At 37.0% G+C, this 16,907-nt stretch overlaps 1 protein-coding gene across 2 annotated transcripts in view; it reads right to left on the reverse strand.

Annotated features, from left to right (window-relative positions):
- Positions 1 to 11,324, reverse strand: part of LOC134530300 (fatty acyl-CoA reductase wat-like) — a 59,435-nt gene extending 48,111 nt beyond the window's left edge. For both annotated transcript variants that reach the window (XM_063365021.1, XM_063365020.1), the window contains exons 1-2: positions 6,393 to 11,324; positions 5,585 to 5,833 (exon numbers count right to left, since the gene is read on the reverse strand). In XM_063365021.1, coding sequence (XP_063221091.1) covers positions 5,585 to 5,833; positions 6,393 to 6,617 — 474 coding nt within the window. In that variant the 5' untranslated portion in view covers positions 6,618 to 11,324. The remainder of the gene's footprint in view (positions 1 to 5,584; positions 5,834 to 6,392) is intronic.
- Between the last annotated feature and the right edge of the window lie 5,583 nt (positions 11,325 to 16,907).

The raw sequence follows: 16,907 nt of genomic DNA on the forward strand, positions 1-16,907 counted from the left end.
GTCTAACATGTTTGCCCTTACATGTATGTACCAAAGGTTCAATGGATCCAAATCCACCAACTCAAGTAGGTAGGTGATCAAGTTACAGTTAAGGTAGAGGCATCGTCAGAAGAAACGAACGGGTCCAATATACAGTAAACAATGTATGATCCACAGCATGTAGATAGTGAAAATAACTTTTGCTTATTGAAAGGAATGGGAATCTCTAAGATGAAATACATTAGATCTAGTTACTAAGACTACTTAATCTGAATTGGCTAACATAAAATATATTTAATCAAGCCAAACAATATTATTAACATTAATTTAATCATATTGTATTTATTGCATTTATATATATTGTCATCTTATCATTCAATATATAAGAGGGCAGTGACTAAATTTCATCGATGTTCTTGTGATTATATTCTAGATTTTCCGAATAGACTGTTTAGGGTCAGACTCAGTTTTATTTATTTTTTATTCGTGTTAACGGAGACGCTGTAGAATTATTTGGCTCCTTCGAGTATTTTATTTTTATTACAAGTATTTTATTAAGTTGCATTCAAGTGCATGGAATGCTGAAAATGGTTTTTAACCATGATTGATTTATATTTGAGGATATTAGACTATATTGTGTGTGAATCACTAGATTTCCCACTATTTTTACATGGTTTTGGGGGTAAAATCCCTTAAGGAGTTTAGGAACTGCCAACCTATCTATCAACTTAAAAGCTGTTCGATGAAAAAGTTTACCTACAGACAGCGATTTTTGTCAAATATTGTTATTGATTGTTATTGACAATTTTTAGTACTTGCTATAGCGCGTACGCATAGATAATACCTGCATAAAATTTAGAATTTTGGTGTTTAGTTTATGTTTATCCATACATTTTAGAGTTTAAATTTTTAGAATCATATCTTGTAAGTTAAACTTTTGTGCGTGGAAATTGTATATGTTTTTAACTGGGATCTAATACAAACCTTTAGTAAATTATGATAAGACATTATTGAGTAAATAATATAAATTTAAAACCTAAGTTAATTAAACGATGGGTATCGACGTTTATTAAAATATTTAACACTTTAAGGCATTTAAATTTATTGTATGCTTTTCATTCTATTAAATAAAGCATATATTTTCTCACAACAATTTCAAAATAGTATTTTATTTTTACGCTAGTCCCTTACAATTTAGGTAATTGAGTTTGGCATTTAAAGTTTACAGTTTTAAAGCTTTAATTTACTAGTACATATTGAAAGGTAGAAATGGAAACACTATCCCCGCGCTGAGGGATCTGTGTGCGCTCTGTAGTAATGCTACGCTGAAATTGTATCCTCTTTGAAAAAGAGCATGTACATAACCGGACGACACATCTAGTAGGTGGTCTTTGATCTGTATTGGTGTCTTCGTATGAAATCGTCGAAAACATAAGGGGGAAGCGGTTAGACTATGCTTGCTATGATCGCTTTGGAGAAGCGGTGTAGTAGACCACACTAAACAAGATTCTGGGAAGATATGCAAGGGAAGGCTTTCACCACACAAATTGGCATATCAAGAAAATTAAAACTACGTAAGAATTCCTCAAATTATAATACCTATTGTTTCAACTACAGAATACTAAAATATTTAATACTAAGAACTCTATGCTGAAACACGGCCCACATTGAGTAAAATATAATAAACATAATCCTTAAAAACATAAACGTTATGAAATGTCGCCTCCCGTTCGCGTGTCTGCCATGAACTATGCTCCATTGTTATATTGTTTACGTTTTAAGAGCATCCTACAGACATAGTACTCCATGGACACATATTCAAAGAACCGGAAGCGGATTACACACCTGAAATCAGGAAGCCGCGGGAAGTATTTTCATATTAATCATTTAGTGCATTTTTAAAACTTTTTATAATACGCCCGTAATTACTACGTGTGTTATGATGTACGCACCACTGCGTAACTTTTATTTTGGATTGTTGTTTATTGCGATTGTTTCATTAGGTGCTCAGCTACCAAATCTGGACCAATCCTAGCAAGGCATCAGTACGCCGGCGCCGGTATATAAACGCTAGATCCCGTTTCTTCGGGGAGTTCACCGGACTGAACCTACGACACTCAGCGGTGTATTTAGGCGCCAATTAAGACTTTGTGAACTTAGAAATTTTGAAACAGCAACTGCCTTTGTTTTAGGCCTAGGGCCATGCAGCATCTTATAGCCTAGCATTCAACACAGGATAGACTGGGCTGTGTTATAGGACTGTGGGTGTGTGTGAGTGTGGCGCAACAATAGTCGTAAGTAAAGGCTCGTACACACTGCGCTGACGTTTCGTGTTAACACGTGTTTACACGTGTCATCACATCACGTCAGATTGCGACATAACACGACATAACACGGCAAAGTGTGCACATTGTTCTGATACTGTCAGATGACGTGTTGATACGGAACAGGGTGCACGGTTTTGTGAAAGGTATTTGAAATGGCTGAAATCACTGTACTTATGGATGAACTTGATGAAGAAGAAGATTGTGCAGTAGCAGTATGCATCATGTTAAATAAAAAAAAAGGAACGAGAGTGGATGCATCCTATAAACGCAGACAGGCCAATTGTTGGCGAATTTCATCATTTGATGCCTCAACTACTGGACGATGAGGAGAGGTTCTTAATGTACTACCGCATGACGAAAAATAAGTTTTATAAGCTACTAAATTGTTGAAAACGTACAACAACTCGTACGTACGCACAAGTTCTATCAGTTGCTCCTCCATACTCGTGTCTGACGCATAACACGTCTGACGAAAATCTGGGAGCCTAGATATTGTTGTGACGCGTGTAATGTCGTGTTATGACGCGCTCCGCGTCAGCTTACGCAATAACACATCATAACACGTCACATCACAACAATGTGCGCACTCCCATATAAAAGTCATGACGACATTTTTCTGCAACACGTGTTAACATGTGTTTACACGTGTTAATGCGTGTTAACACGAAACGTCAGCGCAGTGTGTACGAGCCTTAGGTCGCTTCACCGGCCGTCCTAGTGGTGTTCCCTATGCTGTCAGCTGCATCCAACACGGCGCACCGCAGGTAACAACTCCTTGTTACTCCATTGGAGGTCATAAACAATCGAAACGCAACCATATAATTTTACTTAACGTTGATCTGTGTCAAATTTAAATTTTGTAAACAAAGTATTGTTTGCCAACACCGTGAATATCTGTCTAGTTTGGCCCAGTGCTTCGAATAGATTTGTTGCCTACCACTGGGTTACTAATAGCCGGAAACATTTATAATATAAAAAACTAGAACTCTGAGAAACTATTTTAAAGTAAAGACTATAAATTTGTTATTATACAAACTGTTTTTGTGAGTGTGTCCGAATAAACTTCCAGATTTGAATTTGCATACGTGAAACAGACTACTTATCCTTGTTTTATTGAAGGCCTGAACGATAGTGTTTTATTTACAGTCTGAGCGAACCTTCTTTACACTGTTATCTGTCAACTATCCATTGATGTATTTCTTCAGTCATAGGTTTTGCAATCTACCCTGATAGCTTTGATATGTGTTTACTTTGGAAAATGTATAATTCTGTAGCCATAAAAAATGTATTTTAAACCAAAATTTTTGTGTTCATAGTAGATAAGCATCCCTGTCTAACTCTTGAGGTTTCGTCACAAGCTATAGGCAAGTGTGTGCTGTATTTGTTGATTATTATTGCAACTGATGTACTGTGATTCCTTCAGTATACTTATATTCCCTGCTCCATACCACGTTTCTCCATCTCACTATAAATTTTTCACTTGTCCAAACAACATTTCATGCCTTCCTTACCTTGCATCATTATGAACACTAAATAGCCTTCATTTACAATCAGCGTTCCGCAGTCCAACTGCCTTCTAAAGGCCAAGAAGCTCGTGTAAATATCATTGAAACGTTTGGAAATGATATCTTGAAATTGAAATGCTTGGATTAAGAGTGAAACAGAGTTTTGTCGATGTATGCACGTAGAGAAAAGACCAAAAAGTTGTTTAAATTATCACGCATTGATTTTTTTATGTGTACCATCTTAGTTCTCGGTACACGGCTTTTGGTGGGAGTAATTTCATGAATGCGACATAAGTCAAGGAACCTAATTGTGTAATCACGGTGCTGCCACCTGTGGAGGATGGTGCGAAATAAAGTTACAAAGGTAAACTTTATAGTATTAACTGTTTAGTGAATAAAAACAAGATGGGCAGTATTTTAATAAAATTCCCTTGTTTAAAATCAGGTCCAAAGTTGGCGTTTGGTATTTTTTCAAGTCTTGTTCGATTCTATCGGAGCCGTTTCATTATCTATACTAATATTATAAAGCTGAAGAGTTTGTTTGTTTGATTGTTTGAACGCGCTAATCTCAGGAACCACTGGTCCGATTTGAAAAAGTATTTCAGTGTTGGATAGTACATTTATTGAGGAAGGCTATATGCTATATAATATTATCAATAACATTAGGGATCCTTACTAAAAGTTCAATTTAGAATCAAATGCGTTGGAGGGGGTTAGATACAACATGCAGTACACGTACGAAGTGTGTGTTGACAATGCCGTAGGCGCTAGAAGTTTATTTCTTATTGCCTATTAACATTGTTGCCACTCACTAGATGCCTTATCATTCTTAATTTTCCCAAACAAGTAAAAAACACCCGTGGTGTATTAACAACGAAGCAATCAGTACCCTCATAAGAGTTCAATTAGTATTTAAATATTTTTTATCACTTTAAATCGCAAACATAAACTATTGTTTTTTTCCTCTCTCTGTGTTTAATTTGTTTGTTTTTTTGCCCTTTTTTTGAAGTATATATATTTTACAGACTTGAAACTTCACAGTATTATTCCTTATGTTACGCAGGATGACATTTTCCGAAAATTAGATCCCATGGGTGGTTAAAACCAGGCAACAGTGGGTACTTTGTCTGCATGAGAACAGGGTTTTGCATTGTTCATGCCTTCTGCGTCTCCATGGCAACGGGCATCGCGCGGCAGTGGCGTACCCACAAGGAGGGGCATGTATAATGAGCGGCGCAAGAGTGATCTGCCTGTAGACTGCCGTAGCGAAGTACGGGTACATCAGTTGTACGTTGCCTGCACGAGTCGGAAAACCATCGGTGCTATTCATTTTCTCTCCGGTACATTATACAGCATTTTAATAAATTTTAACTGAATTTTTTATTTACCATTACTGTAAATGGGATATGTGGCTTAATTTTATTCCATTAGTATAGCCGTGCGAAGCCGGGTGGGGCAGCTAGAAGAGTACCCAATAAAAATTTTAAATACTTAGTCAACGTAACTGCTCCTGCAGCGAATTCTAGTGGCGGGTGCGGAAACTACATGTGATACGCATGTATTTTGAAAACATAATTTGCGTATATTAGACACGCTCGACATTATTTTTAAGAATTTCGAACTCGAGGCCTGAGTTTTATATTATAAGTGTATTTGCAACGTAAGAACACATGAATTTGCTCTTTACCTAGGTTAGATGTTAACATCTCTGGCGAGTACTGAATTACTTACTCTTAATTTTTTTTTCTTCTGTACAAAGCGCCAAGTACTGACCTTCAGATGAACACAGTCCCGGCAGAGCCGGATGACCTCTTCTGTTCCCTTCACGTTGATGGCGATCGCCACCTTCAAGGTCTCGTCGAACCTGACGGTGGCGGCCAGATGCAGCACGATGTTGACGTGTTGAGTGAGGTGATGGTAGTCAGTGTCGCTCAGCCCCAGGCGAGGCTGCGAGCAGTCTCCAGACACGAACACGAGCCTGCTCTGCCAGTCGGGCTGCTCGCTCTTCATGCGCTCGAACACCTGCGAGCAACTACAACTCGCGGAACCTTTACGTGCTGGCGAGAGCCGGTACATTCATTTACATACAGTGTCTAATATTAGTTACATGTTTTATGCACTACTGCTTGGCTTCTAGGTCGAGAGCACGTCTTTATAATCAGTGGTTTTCCCAACGTTTTGGGTGTCTCGTTGCAGCCAATTTCAAAGGTGGTCCACTCAATCATATTGTTGATTGGCAGTTGACAACCGGCCTTTGTAGATGGCTGCAACAAGGCACGTAGATATGTTAGGTAATCCATTGATTTACACGGGTGTGACCTCAATACAGAGGCATTTAAAACCAGGTGTTTACATCATACGTATTTTGCACAAAGAGTATCAAAATGCAGAGATTCCTTGTAAACAGCTGGCTTTGGCTATAAAACCTTTTGACCAACGACTTAATGCTGATTTAAGAAAGCAAGTAGTGAATTATGTACGTTGTTGTTTATTGCAACGTCACCTTGCAGGCATGGAACTGTGCAGTAAATCGACAACCAAGTGATGAATTGACGCACTTGCTGTACGTAGTGATCCTCACCTCGTTGTCCATAAGCGCCTTCCTCCTGTCCTCCGCCGACACGCCTTTCTTCGGTCGTATCAGCACGTACACGGTCCTGACGGCAGGACAGCATCGCAGGATCTTCTCTATGACGAGCTTTCCCAGGAATCTTGTCCCGCCCGTCACCAGCACCCCGCAGTCCCGGTAGAAGTCCTGCACCGGCGAGTTGTCGCCTGCAGACGGCGTGTTGTCGTCCATAGACATTGTGCTAAACTGTTATATTTCCTTGAAAGCCCGGTACATTTATTTTGTAACGCAGATCATGTATTAGCACACAATCGTAGCTTCTACTCGCGTATTGTATTTTTTGTCCTTGGAATTAAACAAAGAAATCTAGAAGTTTGCGCTGGGATACAACCGTGTGTTAACAATAAATAATAGACTATACCGTATTTATTGGAAACCATAAACGGCTAATCATAAAACGCTTTGATGAAATAGTTTACTATATGACTAATTGTTGCTGTAAAATAGTTTCTATTAAAGAAACATTTCTGACAATGCACTAACAATTTGATTTACATATTGCATGGTAGATATTTACATAACTAACAGAATTATTTTATTAAAAACGATGAAAGACATTTCTAGTGCTATTCTTGTTATACGATAAACATGCGTTTGATTGAATACATTACAAATATTCGGAATGATTTTCGAGAGTGTGTACATGCTTGTAAATGTTTTAACAATTTTTTTTTTTGTAATAAGTGGTAACAAACCATTAGCTCATGATTGTAAGTAATATTGTAATCGAACGGCTGACTCATTACTCATACACGCCAAAAAAAAAAACAATGTGTCAAAGGAAAACAGCTCAATAGTTAAGACTCGTGAATTCCGTGAATTTATTTGTTCGCGGGGTATTATGAAAGTAAATTTTCTGAAATTTACCATTTCAATTTATCGTTGATATAATTAATTATATATGACATTGAAATTGCAATTGAAGCCATGGATTTTCTTTTACATTTTATTTGAAAACAAAAATTACACAGTAAATTTAACACATTTTTAAATTAAAAGGTTATAGCTGGATAGGCAAAGGCGTTATTCCCCTTATAGAAGATCATATTATCAACAGTAATTAAATTAAGGTAAAACTAAAAGTAATTTATCTATATATTGTATAGACTAAGATAATTTAGCAATGTAGTAGATAATTTAAGTGTTTAAAATCTACCTTGATTACTAGTTATTATATATAGATTATTTAAAACCTCGTAAAAGTGAATTTTTAGACAATATAGTACATAATTTTTACTCTTTCATCTACATAATTAACAATAATAATGATCAAATATTTTTATACTTCTTTGTATACGTGGTCAAAAATAACACCTTAAAATGAATTTAAATTTTTAATTTCGTTTATTATCATTTAAATTTTATCAAAATCTGGGGACAAAAGGAATTATACTTATAATAAAAGTATTTGGGGTGAAAATATTTTACGTTGAATGAATTTTCGAAAGAAAAAAAAACAACAAATTATTGGAATTGGGCTCTTAAATAGTTTGAAAATAAAAAAATGTATTTGCCTTACTTAAACACTAGACTATATATAATAAAAAAAATTCTGCCCTTAATAGGGAAAAAAAGGGTAAATATGATTTAAGATAATTATATCTCAGAAGATAATCATGCATAAGAAAAGATAATAGGTAGCCATAACTAACACATAAAATAAACCCACCACAATTTAACCATTTGGCGATATCCAATCCTTAATCAGTGATGAAGGTGTCAATATGGTTTTCAGATGATTAATTGTACCTCCAAATATTATTATGCATATACTTTATCATGCAACAAAATTTCTATAATTTTTCGGAATTCAACTCTTAAGGGGTGAAAAGGGATAGATGAGGTTTTAAGATATATAATTATATATCCAAAACTAATAAAGCATTACAAAAATATGAGGTACCAATAATAAATATACAAAAACCACCAATAACAACTGTACCATTTTGTTTAATTTAATCCCTAAGGTGTAAAAAGGGGAAAATATGGTTACTAATTGCACCGAAACGTCTTACAGATAAAGATTCTTATGTTTGTTTACCTACAGAAGTGATTTTATTAACATTTATACCTTCTACAGCAATATTGTCTTAATAACTTAAACGATTCTAAATGTCAACAAAATTCTATTCCTCCGAATCTGCCGTTTATCTGAATTTATAATACCCCTCTAAGGAGCAAACGATTGAGTTACATATTCAATAACAAACGTTTTATTAGAGACATAATAATTCTCAAGCTTTTTCATGTAAAGAACATTGTATTTTGTTGATTTATTCTACATTTATGTTTGGTTTATGTGTCTGATGCGTCTGGAGACGTGGCTTCAACGCAGCAGTGAACCAATCAACACATTGATTTAAAACTTTAAGAAACTTAAATTTTAAAGTTTAATATGTTAAACTTTCTCAGTGTATAGTAGTCATATCTTCATTATGTGTTTGTAACACCATCTTTATTATCCGTGGTCTTAGCTAGCACAATATAGCGTGAATCAGTATATTAAAGCCTTTAACCAAGTAATGAGTCTAGTTAGACAGAATATAAAGAGCAGTCCCCTACGGAACTGTTTTATACACTACCGTTAGAGAGCATAAACCGACGTGACGTAAAGGGCATGAATAATAATTAGACTATCGAACAATCGTAACTCAGAGGTCTTGACATTAACGACCTTGTTCTTTACACTGAACTATCTAGCCGGAACAAATACTTAAAGAAATTTTACATCTGAATGTGTTGCGTATTTGTGTGGGTTTTTTTAAGTATCTAATTAATGGAGAAAATTTAATGATCGTTATGCAGCAAAAACATGCGACAAAAGTTATTACGTAAGTAATAACCTTCTTGTGGTGATTGGAGAAAATTATAGCTATAGTCTTCACAAGAAAGTCACATTATATTCTAAAGCGAGTAATTAATATTTATCCAATCTAATTAAGTGATAAAGTTAATAAGGTATGTAATTATATAATTCACTCTAGGTATATTTTTTAATATAATCTTGAAATAGTTCTGTGTGGTAAACATATTTTATAGTTTACTTAGTAATTACAGCTTAACTTAAAAATTACCTGGGTCATAGAACGAAAAACCTGCAATGTTATAATATTTCTCTCCTGTAATTTTTCAAATTATATTTTTCCTCTTTCGTCAATCTTTCCGATCCACCTTTTTTTTTTTTTTTTTAGATATTTAAGAAATACTGTCAGTGGACATTTATTTATTACATTTTGTGATTTCGTATAGCATGAACAGCAGCTTCTCTTGCCTGTTATTCGGCAGGAGCTAGGGCAGTCAAGTAGACCCGGACACCACACTGATGGCGGCTGAGGGGTGTATACACGGCGACGCCAGCCTCCGAGGCAGCGAAGGGCAGAGCGAGTGAGCTCTTGGCGAGCGAGGGAGGGCGACGAGACTGGTGCTGGGGGACCGAAGCATCTGACAGCTGTTGTGTGCGCGGCGGACGAGTGAGCAGTGCGAGGCAGTGTGTTGAGCACAGAGGTGAGCGGTAATACGTGAGCAGTAGGACAACCACTTTCGAGCCAAGCTATAGTGGAGACAGTAAATTGAGGAACTTATAAAAGAGCCATAACTTTTTTAATAGAAAATTCAATTGTTATAACTTAATAGTATAAATATTAGGTAATTAATAAAACTGTATACAATTAATTGGGCCAACCTTTCCGAACGTGTTTTCTCACTCGTGCTAATATAATTATTATTCATATCACTAGGAGTTGCATCCAAAACCTTATCACTGTTAAATTTGAAAGGTGTTGCGTAACCATAATTTGGCGTGACTGCAACACCGTTTCTGTAGCCCAGTTATAGTACATTCGCACCATTTAAAAGCTTAATGAACTACTAATTTCAAGCTACCGACTTTTTATTTCGCTACATGTAAACACTGTAAAATGATTATGTGGCAACTGTGAAAGGTTGGTGTGATTTCCTGTTCCGAGACAAGATGGTTAAGGTTTATCTTAGCTGTTATCTACTTGAAGGCAAGTGCATGTTTAGAGTAATAACTTGACTGTTACTGTAGATTTATAATAATAGGATTTATTTAACAAGTTTTACTTCAATTAATTTAATATATGGACGTCATCAGTTGAGTCACAGTTGTTTTTACATGACCAAAGTTTGTCTAAACTAATACAAAAGTTGTTAAATATGTTTTTTGTCTTTTTTAGTCGGACTATTCGCACACTAAATGGACAATAAAAGTTATATATACCTAGTTTAAAAGACAGACAGTTGTATATATTGTCCCGAGAATACTTTCTTAATTTTACTATTAGTTAAGTAATTCTTTGGCAGTTGATTAGAATGTTTGTAGGAATTTCCACTAAAACACGTAGCACCAAAAGGGAAAAGGATTGAGTTTTAAGAGAAGTCCTTTGGTCATTTTTTCAAAATAAACTCGAGAGAAAAGGATTATAGTTTTTTGTTTACAACATGTCAACTTGATTTTTTTCACACAGTCGTCATTCAGTTCTAAGCACTTTTCGTAAATATTTTAAGCACTTTGCATAGAGGTTCACCGACTGTGAATTAAACCAGAGACAATGGCAGTCTTGAGTTCCATGTAGTCAGCTTGGCGACAGACATTACGTAGTCACCCACAAAGCGGCCGCAACAACATCTTCACCGACAGTCCAGGAAACAGCAATCATCAGCAACAGCAACCAGTCTCTCGGATCGCCGCAGGCGAGTCACGCTCCAGGAAGCAAGGCTACTCGCAGTGAAGACGAGTCAAGCGGGAAGCCCGCACACAGGGGCATTACACAGGGGCCGGTGAAGTTCCTATTGCACACAAAACAAAATCAAATCACAACGCGCGTGCTCACACGTCTGACTTTGCTCTCCTTGTCACGTGGCGTTCCAACAAGTAGCCATGCCTGCCCATGCGTGTGACTCGCTAAGATGCCATCGGCTTGATCTTAGAAGGGCCTTAAAGGCTACGATAAATGCCCCTGTGTTCAGGCTTCCCGCTTGACTTGTCTTCACTGCGAGTAGCCGCGCTTCCTGGCACGCGACTCGCCTGCTCGTTGCTGCGATCCGAGAGACTGGCTGCTGTTGCTGCTATTTCCTTTCTAGATAAACTTTTTAGTACGTTTCTAACTTTGTAAAACATCAAACGTAATAAAATAAATCACCAAACACATATATTAAATGGTTTGAAGTTTGCCTGAGCTGTTGCGCGGACAGCATCGCCCGGGCGGCGGAGAGGCCTATAGGTTGCAGTGTGACCAACTGTCCTTGCTGGAGACGCGACAAGGAGGAGGAGAGAGCTCAGGCTGTCTGGCGAGTGGCGACGCAGTTGAGATTCCTGCCACAGTTACCGCCTTGGCAGCACTCATCTGCGTGTCTTGTACCGTTCGAAGAAGTCTGAAAAACTCGAACATTTCATGTGTGTCTCAGTTGTATGAGTTGTATGTAGTACGTGCGTGTGCTGATTAAAGAGAAATACCCTGAAATCCTTAACTATTCGGAAGTAAATATTTTTGTTTCAATAAACTCTAAATCGTTTCGCGTTCCCAGATACCGCAAACATAAATGTTAAAAATGCAATTATTCCGTTATGATTTATGTGTGTCATGGTCCAACTATAATCTTTTTTTAAAGCATCGTGTAATTTTTTGAGATTTATTACCCTAGAAGGCTAAACATTGGTAACAGGGGGTTAAATTTTAATTATTTATATTATATTTATTGTACTCGAGACATTGAATCTTTATCTTGGCACAAACTAAGGTTTTGTACATGCGCGGTTATAATCTACGAATTGTGCCTCCCCTGGGTTATTAATTAGAAAGTCTTACATTATTCTAATTTAAAATCATATATCTCGATTAAATTATTAAATAAAAGACTGAAAAATATTTAATTTCCATCCATCAAAACATTTTTAGAAATTAATTTCAATACAACAATTGGAGAGTTCTCACTTAATTTTCAAGTATTTAAAAGTTTTTAAGAATGCAATAAATTTTACATTTCATTAAAGATGAACACATAAAATATTGCTCGAGATTAAGACTTCATGATATTCTCGAATTTTAATTTTGTTTCACTTTCCTAAATCGGTTGACATTTTATTGGAAGTGTTTTTTTTTTTTTTATTTTACAAATATTTAAGATATACTTATAATAAGTACTAATTTACTTAGATGCTATCTTACTGTCCAGTCTAAAATCTATTTTTGTTTGTTTAGTTTATTTTATATCTGTATGTATCAATATTCAAAAAAATATTTTTTTTAATTCGCAATTGTACTTTAAATGTATCTACTGATTTTCAATACAACCTAAATCATTATTTAACCAATTAGGTTAGTAAATGTTATTGATGTAAAACCTTTTGGGTACTTCTATTACATAGCTACAAAATGAATGTACTTTGTGTCTGCCTATAAGCTTTTATTTACATCTGTTTAATGGATTTTGTGTGTTGACCTAATGTTTTATTATTCAAAATCTTTGAAACACGAGTAAAGTCTTTTTTCCCTGAAGATATATGTTTAAAACAAATTTTAAGTAACTTAAAGGAACCTATCTACTCAATGTTATAAATTTAAACATACACGTAAAATTGCAAACTCGTATTGATCTCTACTTTGTGCTTTTTAAGAAACATACTTCAATTGCATAACTGCTTTTAACGATAAACGTAACGTGTCACCGTATAGCTTATTTTGCTCTTATGAAGTCGATACCATAACAGACAGTTACCCCGCAAACCCTCGCTATCCTTCAGCCTATGGCACTGCTACCAGCTCCACTCCTGAACCGAAAGCGTAACAGTCCCAAGAGTGTTTTGAAACGTCCAGCCTTCTAGAAGCCACGGACAATGAGGGAAAACTGTTTCGTGTTAAAAATTCGACATATGTACTTTTACTTACACGTAAATAGAATTTAGATAATGCCTGGAATGCATGCTTCAAGGCTGCATTATTGTTTCAAGGATCAGCTATTCTAACGTTCGCAGGAGATTAGCATAGAAAGGTTGATGGGATCCATGATAGTAGAGATCTCTGACCTGTTAGTGAACCAGGCCAATTCTCAAACATTATTATGACGGAATTTTGACGCTTACGTTTTCTGCGTGTCTCCCACGTGAATGCGATGCCGTAGCAAGCATAGCCACAGATGACCATTAATGAACATTTTCTCTACACACAATAACAATAAGAAGACACAAATTTCATGGTTTTATTTTTAGGTCAATTTCATTTTAAAACAGGTGTGTTAGCGTTTATTAGTTTTATACATCACACCCATTAATAAAGATAAGAGAATTTATTTTTTAAAATAATTATGTTCCAATTATTTTTATTAAAATATTTTACCAAAAATAGTTATTTTTATTGTGACTTAAGATGCATTTTTACAATAAATGTATATTTTTCATAAGCATTTTTAGCAATTAATTACTCAGGATAATAAAAATAATTCAGTACACGCTATTTATTACATTTTGGTAAACGTTTTTGGTGTCATTACCGTTTCACTCAAACTTGGCGCGAATCGGTAACTGTCTCGATTTAGTTAGGGTTTATTTTGTTCTGTGGTAATTCTTTTCCTTTGATTGATTTATTTATTGCTACTTAATTTGGATTATTTCTTTATGTTAAGGATTGATAATTTTATAATTATTTTAGGATGGTTATTTTTTCAAATCCGTTCTTTTACATGCGAGTGCTGTCGGTGCTGGCTCGGGTGTTTCCGGACTGGGCGACGATGTGGGCCGACCGGCCGAATCGAAGCAGCTGAGTATCGCGCGAGGGTGAGGGCGGGACTGCTGCTCCGACTGCCGACGGGTCGACATGGAACTCCTGAACTTCTACAAACACCAGCCGCCGTCACGGGCCTTGACGATGGCGAAGAGGGCCCCCTCGCCGAATGTCTCAAAGTAAGGAGTAACCTTCCCGTCTTTTTATTTGGGGCCTAGAGGCCGAAGAATTTTTAGTACTTTTTGGATGATAGTACAGAACTGACTAGACACTTCCTCATTTTAATATTCATCAATATAGACAATGAGTGGATTGCCGTGCAAGCTAATTGATTTTGTGTATGTAGCCCCACGCATAGTTAAATGAAGAGGCGTGTGGGTATAAATACGTTGGACAACACTAAGCTCATATTTCTTCGGAACTTACCTTGCTGGAGACGTTTACGCCCGTTTTGGACTTGTGAAGTGAGAACTGATTGCCAGCACTCGAACGATTGATTTTTATTTAACATTTTTTGGGGACCCCTTTACCTGTTTACGAACTTTAAATAAATCTATACAGGCTAGCTTTTCTATATGTATTTATTGTTAGATAATATTTTATTTGTATTTACAATATCAGCTTTTGGTAGTTGTTTATTTAGCTGGAATGAGCTATGATACATATTATTATTACTATTTTGCACAATAAATAAGACAGTATGTTTCCGTTTCTACTCTATTATATTTTCTCTGCTAATTTTCGTTTTCCTTCAGCACGAACCGCTGGTAAAGAGGGGGGTTGGATTACTGAGAGTACAGGTTTTGATGTTTTGATATGAAATTATATTTGTCCCTCTCTTAGCGAGTGTGTGCACGGTTGTCAGCCCTGGTCTTGAACGTAGAGGCCAGCCGGTGACAAGAGCTTGCCCAACTTATATAAATTCTATGGGTAAAACCAAAATATTGTTATTTTTACGTATCCTTGTTGTATTCAAAGTATAAATTTTCGTGTTTATTATTTCTGTCGCAGCTTTTAAGCTCATAGCTTTCACACATGGCATTTCAACTGCGATGCATTTGCTTCATAGTTGTCTCGTCTATATAGGTAGTTTTAATTTAAGGCATTCAATAAAGTTCTCTAATATTATTATAAATACAGGAAAGTAAAACTTGGAATATAAAAATAAATTTATTGGTAGAAGTGTTTTGAAAAAAAAAATTGATTACTTATATATTAAGCAAATTATAAGGGCATATACCACACGTATTACATTTAACACTTTATACTAGAAATTATTTAAAAATTTAACCATGAACTTAAGGAGCTCAAATGCCATCCAGAGAACCATACTATACCATATAATTTTCAATGCTGTATTGGCTAAATAAAACCTGAAACAAAAAGATTAATATTTGGTTAATTTACTTACGTGGGCTTAAAGAGAATGTGAAATACATTATTTGCATACAACGAGTTAGTGAACGTCCTTCTACTGCACAAACAAGTAAAAACTTCCTCAGAGTTCACAGAAACATCCTATACTGGCATAAAATCATGATGCCCGCAAAAATATTTCCCCAGTGAATATTTAAACAACGCAACAAGGCAGATGCCAGCCATGGAGAATAGATAGCCAGACTCTTCAGTAGCAAAGTCAGTCGTGGTAATAACAAGGGTCATCCCGGTTAGCCTACGTCATACAGTTATGCACAAGAAGACTTAACAAAATCTTACCACACTACGAGAGAGAGAGAGAGAGAGAGAGAGAGAGAAGGGGGGGAAGAAAAATAACCACAAACAAATACTGAAGGTTAAAATAATTTAATTTAACTCTCAGTATTTTAACTGAAAAACTTTAAGCTATCAGAAGACGTATTAAAAGTTTTTCGTTCTAAGTACTATCGAAAGTACATAATGTTACGATCGCGCTTGGCTGCAGTGCATGGCATCGCCGCACTCGTTCGGCCTGTCTGCGCCCCCTTCCACCCGCATCCTCTCCCTGGTATCTCGTGTCATACTATCTCGCTACATCCTGACCGTCGCAGCGCGCACCTGCCTCAGATCGGGTTACTTAAAAGAGGCCGCACTGCGGAATAAAATGATCAGACGCCTTTATCGGCGTTCTTAGAGCAGCCACCGCGTCCTTCGAGGACTCACGATGCGTTTCTGGGCATTTCGACGGCGAAGGTCGCGCGATATCTCGGAGACATGCCCGATTGTTCTGGATGGGAACCCAAGGGCTATTTAAGGAGGTTGGGCCGACCTTCGAGTCAGTCAGAGAGAGAGTCGGAGTGGGGAGTTCTCCCGCGGCGGAGTTTCCGGGCGATAGTGCCGCGGGTGCGGCAGAGTGGCGAAGTCCTTGGACGAAGGTTCCAGGGCAGGGAGTGAGTGAGATCAGTGGAGTCGGGAGTTTCCGGGCGAAGTCCTTGGACGAAGGTTCCAGGGCAGGGAGTGAGTGAGTTCAGTGGAGTCGGGAGTTTCCGGGCGATAGAGTCGCGGGCGCGGCGGAGTCCCGAGTGAAGTGGCGAGCGAGTCGTCGAGTGGGATCTCGGCGAAGGGTGTGACGGCGACGGCGGAGTGCGGCGACGGAGTCCCGCGGCGGAGACCCACGAGGGGTGCTGCGACGAGAGTTGCGCCGGAAGTGCGGCCCAGCGAGGTGTGTGAAACGAGTGACTGGGGAATTGACATTTCTTTACATGTAATTAATTATCTGCCATCTTAGAAGATTAATTGTAAGTGACAAGTA

Source organism: Bacillus rossius, chromosome 3, assembly GCF_032445375.1.
Source record: "Bacillus rossius redtenbacheri isolate Brsri chromosome 3, Brsri_v3, whole genome shotgun sequence".
Lineage (NCBI taxonomy): Eukaryota > Metazoa > Arthropoda > Insecta > Phasmatodea > Bacillidae > Bacillus > Bacillus rossius.